At 37.9% G+C, this 16,955-nt stretch overlaps 1 protein-coding gene across 1 annotated transcript in view; it reads right to left on the bottom strand.

Annotated features, from left to right (window-relative positions):
- Gars1 (glycyl-tRNA synthetase 1) overlaps positions 1–16,702 on the bottom strand; it is a 41,012-nt gene extending 24,310 nt beyond the window's left edge. Inside the window, exons 1-6 of the mRNA XM_058573146.1 lie at positions 16,412–16,702; positions 7,175–7,276; positions 6,155–6,257; positions 4,617–4,758; positions 3,116–3,204; positions 2,661–2,737 (exon numbers count right to left, since the gene is read on the bottom strand). Coding sequence (XP_058429129.1) covers positions 2,661–2,737; positions 3,116–3,204; positions 4,617–4,758; positions 6,155–6,257; positions 7,175–7,276; positions 16,412–16,645 — 747 coding nt within the window. The 5' untranslated portion in view covers positions 16,646–16,702. The remainder of the gene's footprint in view (positions 1–2,660; positions 2,738–3,115; positions 3,205–4,616; positions 4,759–6,154; positions 6,258–7,174; positions 7,277–16,411) is intronic.
- Between the last annotated feature and the right edge of the window lie 253 nt (positions 16,703–16,955).

Raw genomic sequence — 16,955 nt, 5'->3', positions numbered from 1 at the left:
ATCTCAGAGAAACAGTGAATAAGAATGCTTTCCCATTTTCTGCCATCTAGAATAATAACAGAATGACCAAAAAAAAAAAAATTTGGAACCTCTTAATCAATTAATGGATCTAGACCAGGGTCATCAATGGCCGAAGCTCACAGAAGTGATAACCATTTGAAGTACATAAAATCACTAAATATCTTGCCACAAATACCTGGTCAAGGGCTGGGGCGGGGACTCAGTGGTACAGTGCTTGCCTAACAGGTATGATGTACTGGATTGGATCCTCAGCACCACATAAAAAATAAACAAAATAAAGGTACCGTGTCGATCTACAACTAAAAAAGAAGTTCTTAAAAAAAACAAAAACAAAAAAAAACCTGGTCAAGCCTCTATTACAGAAACTGATAAATATGTTTAACATCACTATAATAATGCAAGCAGCCAGGAAAATGTGAACAATAATTCATATTTGATGATATTTAAATAATTAGTATTTACTAAGGCAAAAACACTTATCTAGGACTGGAGTTGTGGCTTAGTAGTAGAGCACTTGCCTAGTATGTGTGAGGCACTGGGTTTGAATCTCAGTACCATATATAAATAAATAAATAAAATAAAGGTCCATCAATGTTGTTGTTGTTTTTTTTTTTTTTAAAAAAAAGCACTAACTAGAACATTCAGAGGTGTATTAGGAAAAATAAACAGAACCAGGTGCAGTGGCATAGACCTGTGATTCCAACAACATGGGAGGCTTAAACAAGAGGATCACAAGTTAGAGGACAGCCTCCAAAACTTAATGAGATACTGTCACAAAAAGTTTTTAAAAAGTGGCTAGGGATGTGGCTTGGTGGTAGAGCATCCCTGGGTCCAAACTCCAGTACTGCCAAAAAAAAAAGAAAGAAAAGAAAAATAAACAAGAATTAATTCTATGCTGTTCTACACACATAACAGAAGAAGAGCTTTTCCTATCACAGAGAAAGACACAGTGCCTTTAAACAAGCTTCATAGGGCTGAAAAGGAGTATCAGGCATGAATAAATGCAGCAAACAATATTCTATGCTCAGCAACAGTGAGCTACTGAGGACACTTTTAAGTACTATACCATTTTCCATAGGTCCATTGTTTTTCATGGAGTATTATACAGCTGTGTACAAATGTACCCACAGCAAATCATAAAAGAGACAGACTGCTCTCCTAGACCAGGAAACAGAAACTCAATGTTCAAACTATTACTTATCAAATCAACTGTTTCTCTATTCTGACAATTTACTTGGAAACTAAGGAAACTAAGATCAAAGACCCTCAAAGACATATACACAAAAAATCCAACTCTGAAATTCAGAATGGAAAATAGAAGAACTTGGGAATAATGTGAGGCATATTTCCTTTCTTCTAACAGAGGCCATGCCTTTGGAAAAGGAGTAAATAAAATGAATGTGTAACCATAACAGCATCAAAATATAAGAAATTATTTTCTAAATCATGAGTAATAATACTAGAGCAATGAGCTTCAAGCAAGGGATAAAACACACTTCACAAGAACTGAAATAAATTGGCAGATGATTCATCAGCCAGATTAAGAAAGTTTTCAATTTAAAGAGAATTTCTCTATGTAGGAAAACTAGATATCTCAGGATGTTTAAAAAAATAAATAAAATAAAATAAGGCAATAGTAGAAACGTTATCCAGTAACTTCCAAGAGTAAAAGGCAAAATGTAAGGACATCCTAGATTTAGCTTCAGATACATTAATGTAAAGAAAATAGATATAAATGAAATGCTGTGTATTTTTCATCCAATGAAGCAAATAAATTTAAAAAGTGAGCCACATGATCAAACATGGTTTTGGACCAACATACTTCGCTTAAGTGGAACAGCTAAAAGAGGAGGATATAAAGAGCAGCATATACAAACAGCTATACGTATCTTCCTAGGAAGATGATGATGCCGTTTTCATCCTATCCTTAAACTTGTTTTTACCTTTAGTGTTGGGGATTGAACCCAGGGTCTTGGGCATGTTAAGCAAGCACTCTATCACTGAGATACACTAACAGCTTCCTTATCATATTCTTAAAGTGGTCTGTGACCCAAAAAAAGGATTAGGGACCACTTCTGATATAGAATGAACTCTTACACTTGGTAAAAGGTCAGAATAAATTATCTCTATGTCTTTCTGCCACCCCTAAAATTCATCAAATTAAATAATTATAATACTTTAAGTCCACAGGCAAACTGGGGAAAGGGCAGAAAAGCAGGAGTCTTGTTCATCAGGTTCTAGGAATGGCACAGAGTCAGGGACACCAACCTGAAGCAGATCAGGTGGCTGACAAGGGAGTGCTCATGAAGTTATCTGCCCCAAAATCGCAACACCAACACGGAACACTATTCATCACCAGTAACTCTTCTGGTTTTTAGCTTTTAAATCCAAAAACATGTTTTAGAGAAGACACAAACTAAATGTCTACTTACACTGACTTGTCAGTGTTGCTTGAAACAAAGGCTTAAGCCAAAAAGATAAGAAAACAAAAACCTAGATGTTATTAGGGACAGAGTTAAATTCTGCTTCTTCACGACTGTGTCCACGGTTTGCACAATGTAGAATTCAATAGTTATCACATGCGGAAGGAAAGACAGCTTCTAGCCAGGTATTTCTGATAGCATCTCTAAAGTTCTCACCTGGGCCAAGACACTTTCCATCTCTGATTTCTTCTCAGCAGAACACTTTTTATCAGACATCAATTTCTGTAAATGAGCTGTAAGAGAGGTGTTGACATGTGAACTTCAATCAATGGGTAAAAGGGACAATGCATTTTGAGTTTCAATGCTGAATAATTAAAAAACAAATATAAGAATAATGTTCTTAATTTAAATGAATCTTATAGCTGTTTTTATGGGGACAGTCAAGCTATTATCTAGATTCATTTACTAATTAGAAAAACTATTATCTGCATACAATTTTTTAAAACTTGCTCTGTATACTTAAGATCTGTTCCTTTTACTCTTTTTTAAGTTTTTATGCCCCAATAAAAAAATTTGATGGAAAAATTTTTGAGAAAAATAGTTTAACCTAAACCCTTTATCTTGAACACTAGTACTGTTTGACAGAGATAAAAAAAAAAAAAAAACCAGACCTTTTAACAGATGGTCAGCCCGAAAACATTCTCCGTTCTTTACATCTTTCACCATGAAGTCTGCAAATTTGTCTACATGGCCAGAGGTCCTAAAGGAACAAATGCCAAGCCAATTTGTCATTTTCATACAAATTAATACACATAAATAGAATAACAATATAAGACTACCACCCATAAGTGGTAGAGTGTTTATCATATGCAAGACCCTGAGTTTAGTCCCTGTTGACCATTCCCCCCCCCCAAAAAATGTAATGTTATGGAGGGTATATAGCTCAGTGGTAGAGCACTAGTCTAGCATGCACCAGGACCTGGATTCAATTCTCAGCACTGAAAACAAAGGACAATACCCCTACAATACGTTTACCCATACTTGTGTATCTCAAAGTTGGAAGCTCCCATATCAGTGATAGTAATGTATCCAGGAGAAATAGTAATGTATGTCACAGAAACTCTGCCTCAAATCTATTCTCATCCTCTCCCAAATTCTTCCTTCCCTTATGAAAAAAGATATTAACTAGGTCATACTTTTGCACAAACTGCCAGAAAGTCTATATTATGTTTCAAGATCAATTAGTACATAATATGCCATTATTATTAGTGATCTAAGCAAAGGCCAAAACAATTCGAAGTTTTACTAACCAAGAGTTACTTAATGATAGCATAGCATAGAACAATCTTAAGGTAAGTTTTCTGCCACTGAAAACTGTGCTGACACTGGTATTATCACTACCCAGTTCCTATTAGTGGAACAAGTAGTTAAAAGACATACTAGGCAAACATTCCACCACTGAGCTACACTCCCAACAATTATGATCTAAAGATCTATCATCAGGTATTCCTCTTACCATAATTGGCTGAAATTAAAAGAACTTAAAAGATTTTGATAATAAAAAATTACCTCTTTGCCATGTAACATTAAATGAATAGCAATGATACAAAGTGGTAAAAATTTCTCTTTCACAGTAACTGAAATCCTGCCCTTTCAATAATTTTGTTAGGACTGCACTGAAACTTTAATATAAACTATATTTTATTGAAAATGTATACAAACCTTTTCTCAGAACTCCTAAGAAATTACACTAAGGAAATAACCAAGGACAGACATAAAAATCTATCTATCAGTATGTTCAATGCCATGAAAATTCACAAACACCTTACATGCCGACAATATGGCACTAAATTATGGCTCATCCATAAAAACGGAACACTCTGCTGCATTAAAAATACTTCAGACCAGTATTTAGTGACATGAGTAATGTTCACTTACATTATAAGATAAAGCCAATGTGCTGCTAACACTCAAATACATAGGAATGTACAGAAAGAAAAGTGAAAGGATAAACCTAATGATGTTATAATTAACATGGTTACCGGAGCGGTAAGCATATTCTTTGTTTCAGTATTTTACAAATTTTCTACATGAACATGGGTGGTTTTTGTAATGAGAAAGTTACTTAAATATTTATGTTAAAAAACTTCCCCCTTCAAAGTAGAATCTTACTTTAAAACTGGCTCAGGGGTGAGCATGGTGCAGTCAATCTCCAGAATCTGCTCCTCTTGGATAAAGTGTTGTCTCCAGGTCTGGATAATATTGTTTTTCAAAGCACACCCAACTGGACCAAAGTCATACAAACCACTAACACCTGTAAAATACAAGATGTTATTCAGAACAAATAAAAACAAGGAAACATGAGAAACTACTACCTATAAGACTTCACATATACCCCATGAAAAAGTTTTAAAGTCAACAGTTCAAATCTCTCAATACTTAAAGTCTTCCTTCCAGCCAGCTGACAGAAGTAAAATTTAAAAATTTCTTAGTTCATTTACAATTTTTTACATTTATAATTTCAAGTAGGATTAGTTCCAAATTGAAAGCAATAGAATATACAGAAAGCAGACCAAAAAACAGTTTATAGTTTTCTGTCATAGTAATTGTTGCTGGTATCTAAGCCACCAACATGCTTGAACACACATACACTTACATTTTTGCACACTTGTATGCTCACACACACTTCCATGGTTGCACATTGGCAAGCACGCACACTTGCATACATGTGTTCATACACATAAATGCTTTCACTCACATGCTTACATGCATACATGTTTACATTCACACATTTGTACTTATACACTTACACCCACACACTTGCAAAACTGCATACTTAAATACACACTAACATGCTTGCACACTTACACTCATACACACTTATTAAACAATTGCATACTTGCACAGACGTGCTTACAACTTACATGCTCTTACATTCACACACATATATAGGCATGTACACAAAGAACACACACATGCTCACACACATTAACACATGCAAAGTTATACACACATTCACACTCACAGGAACACACAACTCACACCCACTCACATACCCACACGAATACACTTGCACAAATACACTCACATACACCCAGACACACTCACACATACACACGCATACATACACTCATATATATATATACTCACAAAATATACATCCATACCCCTACACACATACACATTTGCCCTCATATACAAAAATATTAACATTCTCACACATAGGCTCGGACACACACAAGTACAAACTCACGCAAACACACTCACACATCTACACTCACACTCATACATAAACACACATTCATTTACACATATCCTCACACACACATACACTCAAACACAGAATAGAATAGAATAGAATAGAATAGAATCCAGTGCCCTTGCATGGAGAAGCACCTTACAGCTAGACAGCACTACCAGATCAAGTACATGGCTCGTAGGTATTTTTACTTCTGTTTGTTCAGAGTTGCCATTTGGTGTAATGACTCTTGTTTGTTCTCTCTGTCCTATTTATTCTTGAAGACTATTTTATTCTTGTAGTATATACAGATTGTTGGTACCTACGTATTAAGCATTTGATATATCTACGTATTAGTGCATTTATACACTCTTCTTAAAATGTGGTAGAGACTTGGGAGCAGTAAAGGGCCAACTGGCTAGCTTAGCTTAAAGCCATTAACCACAAAAGTGTTCTTTTATTAATCCCCTACCTCCATAAATAGCAAAAGCTTGATCATAGAAAAACCTTCTCTTCAAGGTATCTTCCATTTTTGACCTGTCAATAATGTCATCTTTGGGTTGTAATGCCAGCTCCTGTAAAAGGAAAAAAAAAAATTAAGTGTGTGATTGTACAAATGAATGGTAATTTGAATCTATAAATCTGAATTTAGTTTACTCCTCTGTAAAATTTAATATGAAATTTATCAAACAGATAACATTTTGATAAGTTAAAAAAAAATGGAAGCCTTATTTCCTCCCACCCTTTTAGTAACAGAAAAGATACCTTTACTTAATTATCTAGGAACATACATGATCATTTTCTTTTTTTAAAGAGAGAGTGAGAGACAGACAGAGAGAGAGAGAGAGAATTTTTTTTAATATTTATTTTTTTTTAGTTTTCGGTGGACACAACATCTTTGTTTGTATGTGGTGCTGAGGATCGAACCCGGGCCGCACGCATGCCAGGCAAGCGCGCTACCGCTTGAGCCACATCCCCAGCCCATACATGATCATTTTCAAGATTATAAAACTAAGATTAGATGTAGATAATGACAAGCAATATTAGCAATACCTGACATTTAAGTGGATCTGTAAACTGGAGACTTAAAAACTTAAAACTACTAAGTTTCGCTATAGGAGGTTTACTGTTGAGGTGGGTACAAGATGGATCAAAAACATTATTTTTAGACATAGGAAATTTCATTTAAAAAGAGCACAATGCTTTTCAGGAAATTCAGGAAGCATATTGAGTGTAGGGTCTGGGAGGCAGGTTCAGGTGGGGGGAATCAGGGCTCAGGAGGGCTTTGTAGAAAAGATGATGCTTTTGAGTTACACTTTGAAAGGATAAGGAGTTTGCAAGGTAGTGGAGGAAAAGGCATTCTGGATAAAACAGATAAATCAAGTGACACTTATTCAGAAACTTTTCTAGGTCTCTCCCACCCAAAGAGATTACATAAAGATCAACACTCTTATACCTACTTATGTTCCTATTTTAACACCCCAAGACTCACCTTTGCTTCCAATACCCTCTTACGGGCTTTAAGCTCAGCCACTGCTTTGTCTACATCCACTTGGGGTGCTTTATCTTCTTTCAGCTTTCGCACAAGATCTCCCTAGCCAAAAAACAGAATTTATATTCAGGATTGGTTTCAGGAGTCAAGATATGTTAGAATATTTTTTTCTTTCAATCTTGGCAACGGAACCCAGGGTCTTGCACTTAGTGTTCTTACCACTGAACTTCACCCCTGGAAGGAATGTGTTTTTAAGCATGCTTAAAAAAAAAAAAAAAAAAAAAAAAAAAAAAAAAAACCATGTATAAGAACAATGCAATTAAAGTATTTATTATGAAAGAGGTCATTATGAATAACTGAAGGTCTCTGCCCTCTGTATTTATAATCCTGAAGAATACAGAGACAAATTAACAAAGATGAGCTCACATGGTGGATTTTTATGGGGGAGGGGGTAAAGAAGGTGGCAGTTTTTAAAAAAATCATATAGATCATAAAGAAATGAATCACTGAAATTGAAAACTGACAGAACAGGTCAAATAGTAGATCAGACACAGCTAAAGAGAAGATTAGTGAGCTAGAAGACAGCACTAGAGAAATTACCCAGAACAGTATAAAAAAACAGTTTAAAATACGAGAGGTAAGTAGTCACAGAGAAGAAATAGTCTAAGAATTATCCAGCCAAAATGCAGAATAAAGAAATTATTTAAGAAGTAATATTTGAGAAGACAATAGTTATGAAATTTTCCGTAACTGCTCAAAGACATGAATTCTCAGATTCAAGAAGTACAAGAAATTCAAATACACAAAACAAAAATCCACGTGTAGACAAGCTGTAGTAAAACAGAGTATTTAAGAAGTGTTAAAGACTGAATTTAATCCCAAGCAAGTTGAAAACTTCTTTGAGCTTCCTCAACTATAAAATCAAGATGATAATAATTGCTAATTGGATTGTTATAAGAAGGCAATGAAGCTGGGTGTGGTGACAATGTATATAATCCAGTGGCCTGGGAAGCTGAAGCAGGAGGATCACAAACTCAAAGCCAGCCTCAGAAAGTTGGTGAGGCCCCAAGTAACTTATCAAGACCCTGTCTCAAAATAAAAAAATAAAGAAAGGGCTATAAATGTAGCTCAGTGGTTAAGGGCCCCTGGGTTCAATTCCTGGTTGGAAAAAAAAAAAAAAAGAGGAAGAAATGAAACACTTTAAATAAAGTAATTCTGCAGCACCTAATAGCAGAAATATAAAACGTAATAGCTGTTATTATGCTAAAAAGCAACTCAATTGTGTGTGGCGACAGATACTTCACACCCAATTTGTTACAAACTGAATTATTTCATTCTACTATGTTCTGTCTGATAATGGCTACAAATCTACTACTTTCAAAACAAGATATATCAAGTTATCCTTCTTAAGCTTCAACATCTGGTAACCTTCACTTTAAAATTTCCAATATAATCTCCCCCTTATGCTCCTAATAAACTAGGTTGCTACAAGATTACAGTTCATCTCCCACCTAAAGGTATCCAGACTAACATGAGGCCTGGCTCCAAGTCATCCTAATTCATGTTATTTCTCTGTCATTTAATAAGCCTTATTTCAAAATAGAAAGCCATCCCTGATTCGGTAACTGTTCCTAATTTGTACTTTCAATGATTATTCTCTAACCCAAAAAGAGTTTCTTCGCACTTAATGACATTATACTCCATCTTTTATGAAGCATTTCCAAATATCACAATCTGACAATTGCTCCTTGGAGACATTATTCCCCCTTGAAACTATCTCAAGTAGAGGCTGTTTTTCCCCCCCACATTCCTCAAGGCCTGGAGAATGGACAGATAAAGTCCTTATTACCCTCTATACTAAGTTGTTCCTCTTTTCTCCCACTGAAATCCCTGCTCCTTTGAAGGAAGAACCTGTTATCACATTTTTTTTCCTGGGCTGGCGTCATTTTCTAAGCTCCCACTGACTCTCTCCCTCCAATGAGTCTCCCTCTTGCACAGCCCATGCTCTTCAGAATGTCCAGCTCAGGAAGTGAAGAAACCGTCAGAAGTATCCTTCCACAGTTTTAAGATGCACTGCATCTTCCAGGAATGCGCGCACGCATGTGTGTGTGTGTGTGTGTGTGTGTGTGTGTTACTGGGGATTGAACCCAGGTTCTTGTTGAGTAGCTGAAGCTGATCTGGAACTTGCAATCTTCCTGCCTCAGTCTCCTGAGTTGCTGGCAAGAAAATGTAATTTAAAAGAAGACTATCTTGTTTGAGAATTTTACAAAGAGTTGTTCATTCTTCAAGGAAAATGTCATTCATTATTTGAAAAAATAAAACACAAGATATCACCAATGCAGCTGGTATCTAAGCCACCAACAATCTACCTTATCAGTACACATTTATAGCAACTACATTCACAGTAAATCTATGTACAGGTATAAGGATCTGCTTACTGCATTATAACTCTCAGTGGAGTCACACCCAGAATTTATATATCAAAATACATATTACTTTATTGCATTTATAGCATTATTTGTACATATTTTTATTAGAGCAATGATTATTCTCTAACCCATAGTAGGTGGATTCATTTTGACAAAATTATACACGCATGGAATTTCATTTCGATCCCCTCTCATCCTCTCCTCATCCTGTTCTCCTTTCTCTGCTCTGATGATCTTCCTTGTGCTCATTTTTTGGTTCTTTCTACTTATACATAAAAGTATAACTCACTATGGCATCTTACATATGCATATAATGTGATTTTGTTAAATTCATTCTGCATTTCCTCTCCTTTCTCATCCCTCCTCCCTCCCTTGCAATCTCCTCCTCCTACTCACTGATCTATCTTCCTGATATCAGATACACCCCTCCTTTTTTCCTTATTTTGCTCTAGCTTCCACATAATAGATAATTTTGACCCTTGACTTTTGGGTCTGACTTATTTCATTTAGCATGAAGTTTTCCATTTCCATCCTTACCAGCAAATGCCATAATTTTATTCTTCTTTATGGCTGAAATCACCCTATGGCTTATTTATTTACATGCAATTTTATCTACCCATCTTTTTTGGGGGGTACCAGGGATTGAACTAAGGGGCACAACCATTGTGTATATATATCACATTTTCTTAATCCATGCATCTATTCACAGGAATCTGGGCTCACATAACGGCTCTTGTGCATTATGCTGCTCTAAACATTGAGGTGGCTATATTGCTACAGTATTTTTTAGTCCTCTTAGATAAACAACCAGGAGCAGGATGGCTGGTTCATGTGGTGATTCCATTCCTACTTTTTAAAGGAATCTCCATACTGCTTTACAGAGTAGTTGAAGTAATTTGCAGTCCTATCAATAATGTATGTTTTCCCCCACATCCTCAATAGCATCATGACTGGTATTCTTGTTGTACACATATGTTTAATTAAATTTAGGTAGATATTTTGTATGAATTTCACAAAGAACAGAAATGAGAAATTCTAAAACATTTGGTATAAAGAGGACACTGGAGTCTAATATAGTCAAGAGCCATGAATTTAGTTACACCCCATTCTCTTGTCTTATCCAAATTAGTCTGGCCTGTTATTTTGCAGTTTTTATTCTATTATCCTGATCTCTCTAGCTAAAGCAACAACCCCAGTCACCTTCTAACTTCATTGTATCTTATTACAATACCTGAAATCACCCTACAGGTTATTTATTTACATGCAATTTTATCTACTCATCTTTTTTTTTTTTTGGCAGGGCAGGGGGTACCAGGGATTGAACTAAGGGGCACTCAACCACTGAAACACATCCCCAGCCCTATTTTGTATTTTATTTAGAGACAGGGTCTCACTGAGTTGCTTACTTTTGCTGAGGCTGGCTTTGAACTCACAATCCTCCTGCCTCAACCTCCTGAGCCTCTGGGATTACAAGCATGTGCCAGGGCACACAGCTTCTACAGTCATTTTAAAGTAGGCTTGTTTAGGACAGAATTTCTGCCATTTCAATACTGGCACTCAACTATTTGTTGATTGAAATCACAACTTAAACCTAGAAGAGTGCTAAGCAATTAGCATTTAGCACTACTGGTTTATTCTTCACTCTCTCAGTGGATCTTTCCCTTCCTCTATCTTTCAAAACTCAGTACACATTCATACCAATGTGTATGTGTGTTACTGGGGATTGAACCTGTTCACCAATACCACTTTCTGGTGGAGAAATGAAGCCTATATGAGCCTTTGCTCTGAAGGGGTGGTAGTAGTTCCTTCTGAATGTCAAAGAAGTAAACAAGTCCCTCTCTTCAACTCCCTCTGTGTCATTTCCTCCTCAAGCTTCTCAAAGGGAATTGGCAAACAAGGCTGCAAGCAAACAGGTAGGAAAAATGTTAAATTCACCGCCCTGAATCACTTTTTGTTTTTTAAGGTTTGGGCACAGAATTAGGCACACATGTTCAAGCAGAAGCCATCTACAACATGGAAACAGCATGAAAGTAATGAGTCCTAAACTGAGTTCACCACCTCTGGTGTACCAGTGAAGAAAAGAAATATTCATATTATTCTCAATAGTGGATTAGAATCATGATTTATAATGACCCAATCCTGAAAACAAAAGCACTGGAGGTATGGGAGCCAGAGTTGTGGCTCAGTGGTAGAGTGCTTGCCTGGCATGTGTGCTACCTAGGGTTTGATCCTCAGCACTGCATATAAACAAATAAAAAACACCCAAATAAATGAAATATATTATATTATACACACACACACACACACACACAAACAATACACACACAAATAAAAGGCTGGAGACATGGCTCTAGGTTCAATCCCTAGTACCAAAAAAAAAAGAAAGAAAGAAAACGAACGAACTGAAGGTTTCCTAGACATACAATGAAAGTTCTTAAGGATTCCTAGTTTCTAATTATTTTCCTGAGGCTGAGGCAGGAGTTTCACAATTTCAAGGCCATCCTGAACAACTTAATGAGAAACTCTCTCAAAATTTAAAAAAAAAAAGCGGGGGGGGGGGGGGTGTCTAGGGATATAGTTCAGTGGTACAGCACTCCAAAATTCAAACCCCAGTACTACAAAAAAAAAAAAAAAAAACTAAAAGAAAATTTTAAGTGCTGAAACACATCACACATCTACATATCTATTAATATGTTATTTACACAATAAACCATCAGTTACAGACCTCCTTCAAGAATCATTTAAAAAGGCGTTTCTATCATCTAACCAAATTCAGAAGATATCAATTTTCTCATAGAGATTCAAAATATCATCAAACCGACTAATCACCTGCAATCCAATAAGCCATCAGTTCAGAACAATACCTAACATCTCACCAAGTACTTAGGATATACTGGGCAGCATTATCAGCACTTTACACAAACTTCTCATTTTAACTTTTGAAACTCCATTTCCATATTGTAGATGATGAACTAACAAAAAGTTAAGTCATTTGCCTAATGACAGCAAAGTCAGGATCCAAACTTTGGAAATATAACTTCAGAGTCTACACTCTCTGAATTAGGCTACACTGCCACCAGTATTTAATCAAAAATAGGCAGGGATATAAAGAAAACCCATCAAGCAATTCTTCAAAACTTTTCTATGTTGACAAATTCCACCACAGATTTAAAAAATAAAATAAAATTCCTTCTCATAGCACTTATTTTGTTAGGGCTTCAAGCCACACCCACCTAAACAGTTTGAGTGGCCTTTTCAGTCCAGATAATACACTGAAGCAGCAGAGTGGTCAACAACTAAATGCTGAAAATGGATAAAGTGTGATCAGTACCCCTTGGCAGTATTAAGCAAGGGCACTAGAGAAGGTCAGAGACAGAATGCAGTGGGCAAGAGTGAATGGAAAACAAGAAAGTGGAGACAGTGGCAGTGCAGGAGGAAACCCCAGGCTGTAAAGGAAATAAAGGCTGAGGGAAGGGGAGCTTCAGGGGACTGTTGCAGACAACAGTCCAAGTCTGTCTTTTTTATAGGAATCAGATACTTCTATACTCCTAAAACAGAGGTTGTGAAATTTTGTAGTATCAGAGCCCCTTTTCACTGTTAAAATCACTGAGGACCCCAAAAGCTTTTGCTTATCAATATTTACTATACAGCCAGCCCTTGACTTGAGATGTTCAACTTTAGAATTTTTTGACTTAACAATGGTGTAAAAGTGATATGTATTCAATAGAAACAGTCCTTTAAATTTTGAGTTCCTATCTTTTCCTGGGCCAAGAAGCTGGGCAAAAACAGTGAGTTGCAGCTCCCAATCACAGAATACAAGGGTAAACAATCTACACTCCACAACACATTGTGTTGCTAAGCTAGGATATTCTTGGGTAGGGTAGCTGTGTATCAAACACATTTTCAGCTTACAATATTTTCGACTTATGATGAGTTTATCAGGACACAATCCCATTGTAAGCAGAGGAGCACAGGTGTTAGAAATTAAAATGGAAATTTTTACAAACTTATTAATTCACTTAAAATAATAAAAGCTCAATATATGCTAATAAACATTAAAAATAGCATGTTATGAAAAATAACTATTTTCCAAAACAGTGAGAAATATAGTTTTATAATTTTGCAAATTTCTAAATTTCTAACTTAATAGAAGACAGCTAGACTCTCATGTCTATTTCTTTTGCAATATGGTATTTTGAGTAAATAATATAAGAAAATCACACAGAGTTAGAAAAGGGAGTAGAATTTTAAAAGCTTCTTCAGATGTGAAAAGAATTCACTATGATTATTCTTCTTTGATAGTACATCAAAATTCCGACAAGTAGTAGCTTAAGTTATTTCTAACCCCCAAGTAATAGAACTAAACTTTTCATACTGTTACATTAAGTTCATGAATGTTACCTTTGAATGCATCCTTTGGATAGATACCTGATTTCATAACATCATGCATTCACTGGTCATTTGGAAAATATTGATTAAATCACTTATGCAGATCTTCCAAATATTAATCCAATTTTACAATATTAAAAAAATACTCATTTGTTAATATCACTTATTTTTACTTATTTATTTTTATATGGTGCTGGGGATTGAACCTAGTCCCTCACTCGTGCCAGGCAAACACTCTACCACTAAGCTACAACCCCAGACCTCATCAAAATTTAAGCAGGTCCTGCAACTCATGCCTATAAACCTAGCAATTTGGGAGGCTGAAGCAGGAAGGTGGCAAGTTCAAAGCCAGCCTGGGAAAGTTGGCAAATTATTTTAGATCCTGTCTCAAAAAAAAAAAAAAAAAAAAAAGTACTGAGGATGCAGCTCAGTAGTAGATTCAATCCCCAGTACTGAAAAAACAAAACAGGAAAAAAGGTCAGATTCTAATAATGGGAAGCTGCCAAGCTTGAAGTCAAATTTCCCAAAATTCTAAAATTTTCCCAAACTTTAAATTTTATTATTGGGCACAAATACTATCTGTTGTTTTCCTGAAGTGACAGGCTCACTTCATTCATCTTCCACAGTAGCAGATTTATATGAAACATATGCCACTAACCAAAACAGTCTTTAAGCACCTTAAAAAGCCCACTCATCTTTAACTGTACAAACTTCACAAACAGAGGTGACAGTGTCTCATTTCCCCAAATGCAAAAAAAGGAGAAGGGGTTAATTAGATGACTTTTAAATTCCTTCCAGCTAGCACTTGTCTCAATATGATTCAAAGTTACAGGCAATTAATTGCTTTTGTGTGGTCCTAGAAAATTAGAAAAAGAATCCAAACCAACTTAAACAAATTAACTCATTCAGAAAAAAAAAAATCAAGCCAACATAAAACAATACACAAAATTCATAAATCAATACACAAGATAAGAGTAGCCTGGGAAGGCTGTTCCATGATCAAAGTTTACTTCAGTTAACTAGACCCAGTCTAAGCACAGATGGATAATTTGCACTGCAGTTCCAGGCAAACGTGGCAGAGGGAGGGGTTTGGGTTGTGCTTTTTTTCTAAATTAGATGTATTCTCTCTTCTAAGAAAGGATATTAAAAAAAAATTGAAGAGTTATAGTAAAGACAAAGGAACCACACCTAATTTCATTTAGGGAGGAGAAGATGGATGAAGAGAGAATAAGTTTATAATGTTCTGATACCTATAAAAAAAAAGGGGGGGGGGGGAATTAAGCCCATAGTGAAATTTCAAAATAAAAGGACAATAAAAACAAGTCAGGTTCAGACCAGAAATAAGCAGAAATTGCAAAGTAGCAGAACTTAAAGAATTTGTGGCTGTTGTACCCCAAAGAATTATTTCTGAGATGGGGTTCCACCCTCCGAAGCTAAGGCAAATTATTGCATCAGGCGCCAGTGCAGGAGAAACTCGTTTGGTGTTTACTACTAGTAGGTCATAGATCCCCGGGGTCCTACTGCAAGCTTCTGGTTTTACCTAGCTGGATGTGAGAATCATCTGAAATCATCTTTTCCTTATCCTCTCGAAATTTTGATCTCCATGCTAGTGCTCTAAGAGAAGGAGGCCTGTATCAAATCCCAAGTCCTCCAGCCCATGAAACCTCCCCTCCCTTCCGCAACATGAAATTGAAAATGTTCCATACTAAGGATGGCTGACTTCATCTAGAAACTAAACACATTCACAGTCTCCCAGGTTTCCAATCTTAAAACCTCGCTGCTTCCAGGTGGCCTTTTCAAACGCCGGAAAAGATGACAAGAGCAAAGGGTGAGGAATTCACATGGTTATTAGAAAAGCAAGTTTGACACCTCCCTACACCCACGCCTCTCCACTCTTGTTCTTTTCTCAGCCGGTCATTCGGCTAGCTAAGCACTGAAGCTTCCTTCAGAGATGAAAAGAAGGAAACAATATCCAAAGCATCCTGAAGATCAGGGAGCCTGACCGCAAGAACCCGCACCTTCCGCTCATCACTGACCCGGGAAAGAATTAGGAAGCTGACCACCCGGGGTGCACAAAGAGCACAGAGCGCCTGGCAAGCTGAAATTAAGGTTACGCGCGGAGGAAACGAGGAGAACTGAGGGTCACAAATCCCAGACACGAAACGCAGGCAGGGAAAGGAGAACAGGTCGGGAGAAGAGGGGGTTATCCAAGGAGCGGAGACGCGGGTCCGCGGAAGGAAGGTGGCTGACACACCGGGACTTGGGTCCTAAGTGGGGGAGGCGAGGAAGACGCCCGAGGATGAAGGAACAGAGTCCCCGGTGCGGCGCGGCGCGGGTGGCCGCGGAGGAGGGAAGGATGAGCAGGAGAGGAGCCGCGGAGGAAAGCCGGGGGCTAGTAGGGGGCGTAAAACGCAGGTACCTGCTGGCGCACGGCTAGCCGGAGAGGTGCCAGCACCTCCTCTGCCCCGGTGCCGTCCATGCTGCTCCGAGAGGCGGCGGCGGCGGGGACCGAGGTCTGGGCGCTGGGGGGCGTGCTGAAGGACCGGCGGGGCGCGGGCGAGGGCCGAACGGGGGGCCGCAGCGCTAGCGGCGGCAGCGACAGCAGAAGAGCAGCGCGGAGGGGTCTAAACAGCGCCGGGAGCAGAGAGGGCATGAGCCGGCGGCGCTGGGCGGTCCCGAGGGGGCGGCGGCGGAAGCGGCGCGTGCGGCCCGACCTGGAGCATGATGAAATCGCCGCGTAAACGCCGTGGCGCGCGCGCAGCCGCACATTCCCTATCCCGCGCCGCAGCGTCTGTCCGCGCCAGCAGATTCGACACAGAACCCGGAAGAGCCAGCGAGGTGATTTCTTCACCGCCCAGCACTGAGAGGGCTGGGAGCGGGCCGAGAAACGCGTGAAGCCACACCAGTAAGGTGGACCATTGGAGCACACAGCTCTTCCCGAAACTTGCAGACCCAGACGCACA

This window comes from Marmota monax, unplaced genomic scaffold (assembly GCF_021218885.2).
Source record: "Marmota monax isolate L192 unplaced genomic scaffold, Marmota_monax_Labrador192_F-V1.1 WCK01_AAM20220418_F8-fsc00133, whole genome shotgun sequence".
Classification (NCBI taxonomy): domain Eukaryota; kingdom Metazoa; phylum Chordata; class Mammalia; order Rodentia; family Sciuridae; genus Marmota; species Marmota monax.
This window is presented reverse-complemented; position numbering and strand designations above follow the sequence as displayed.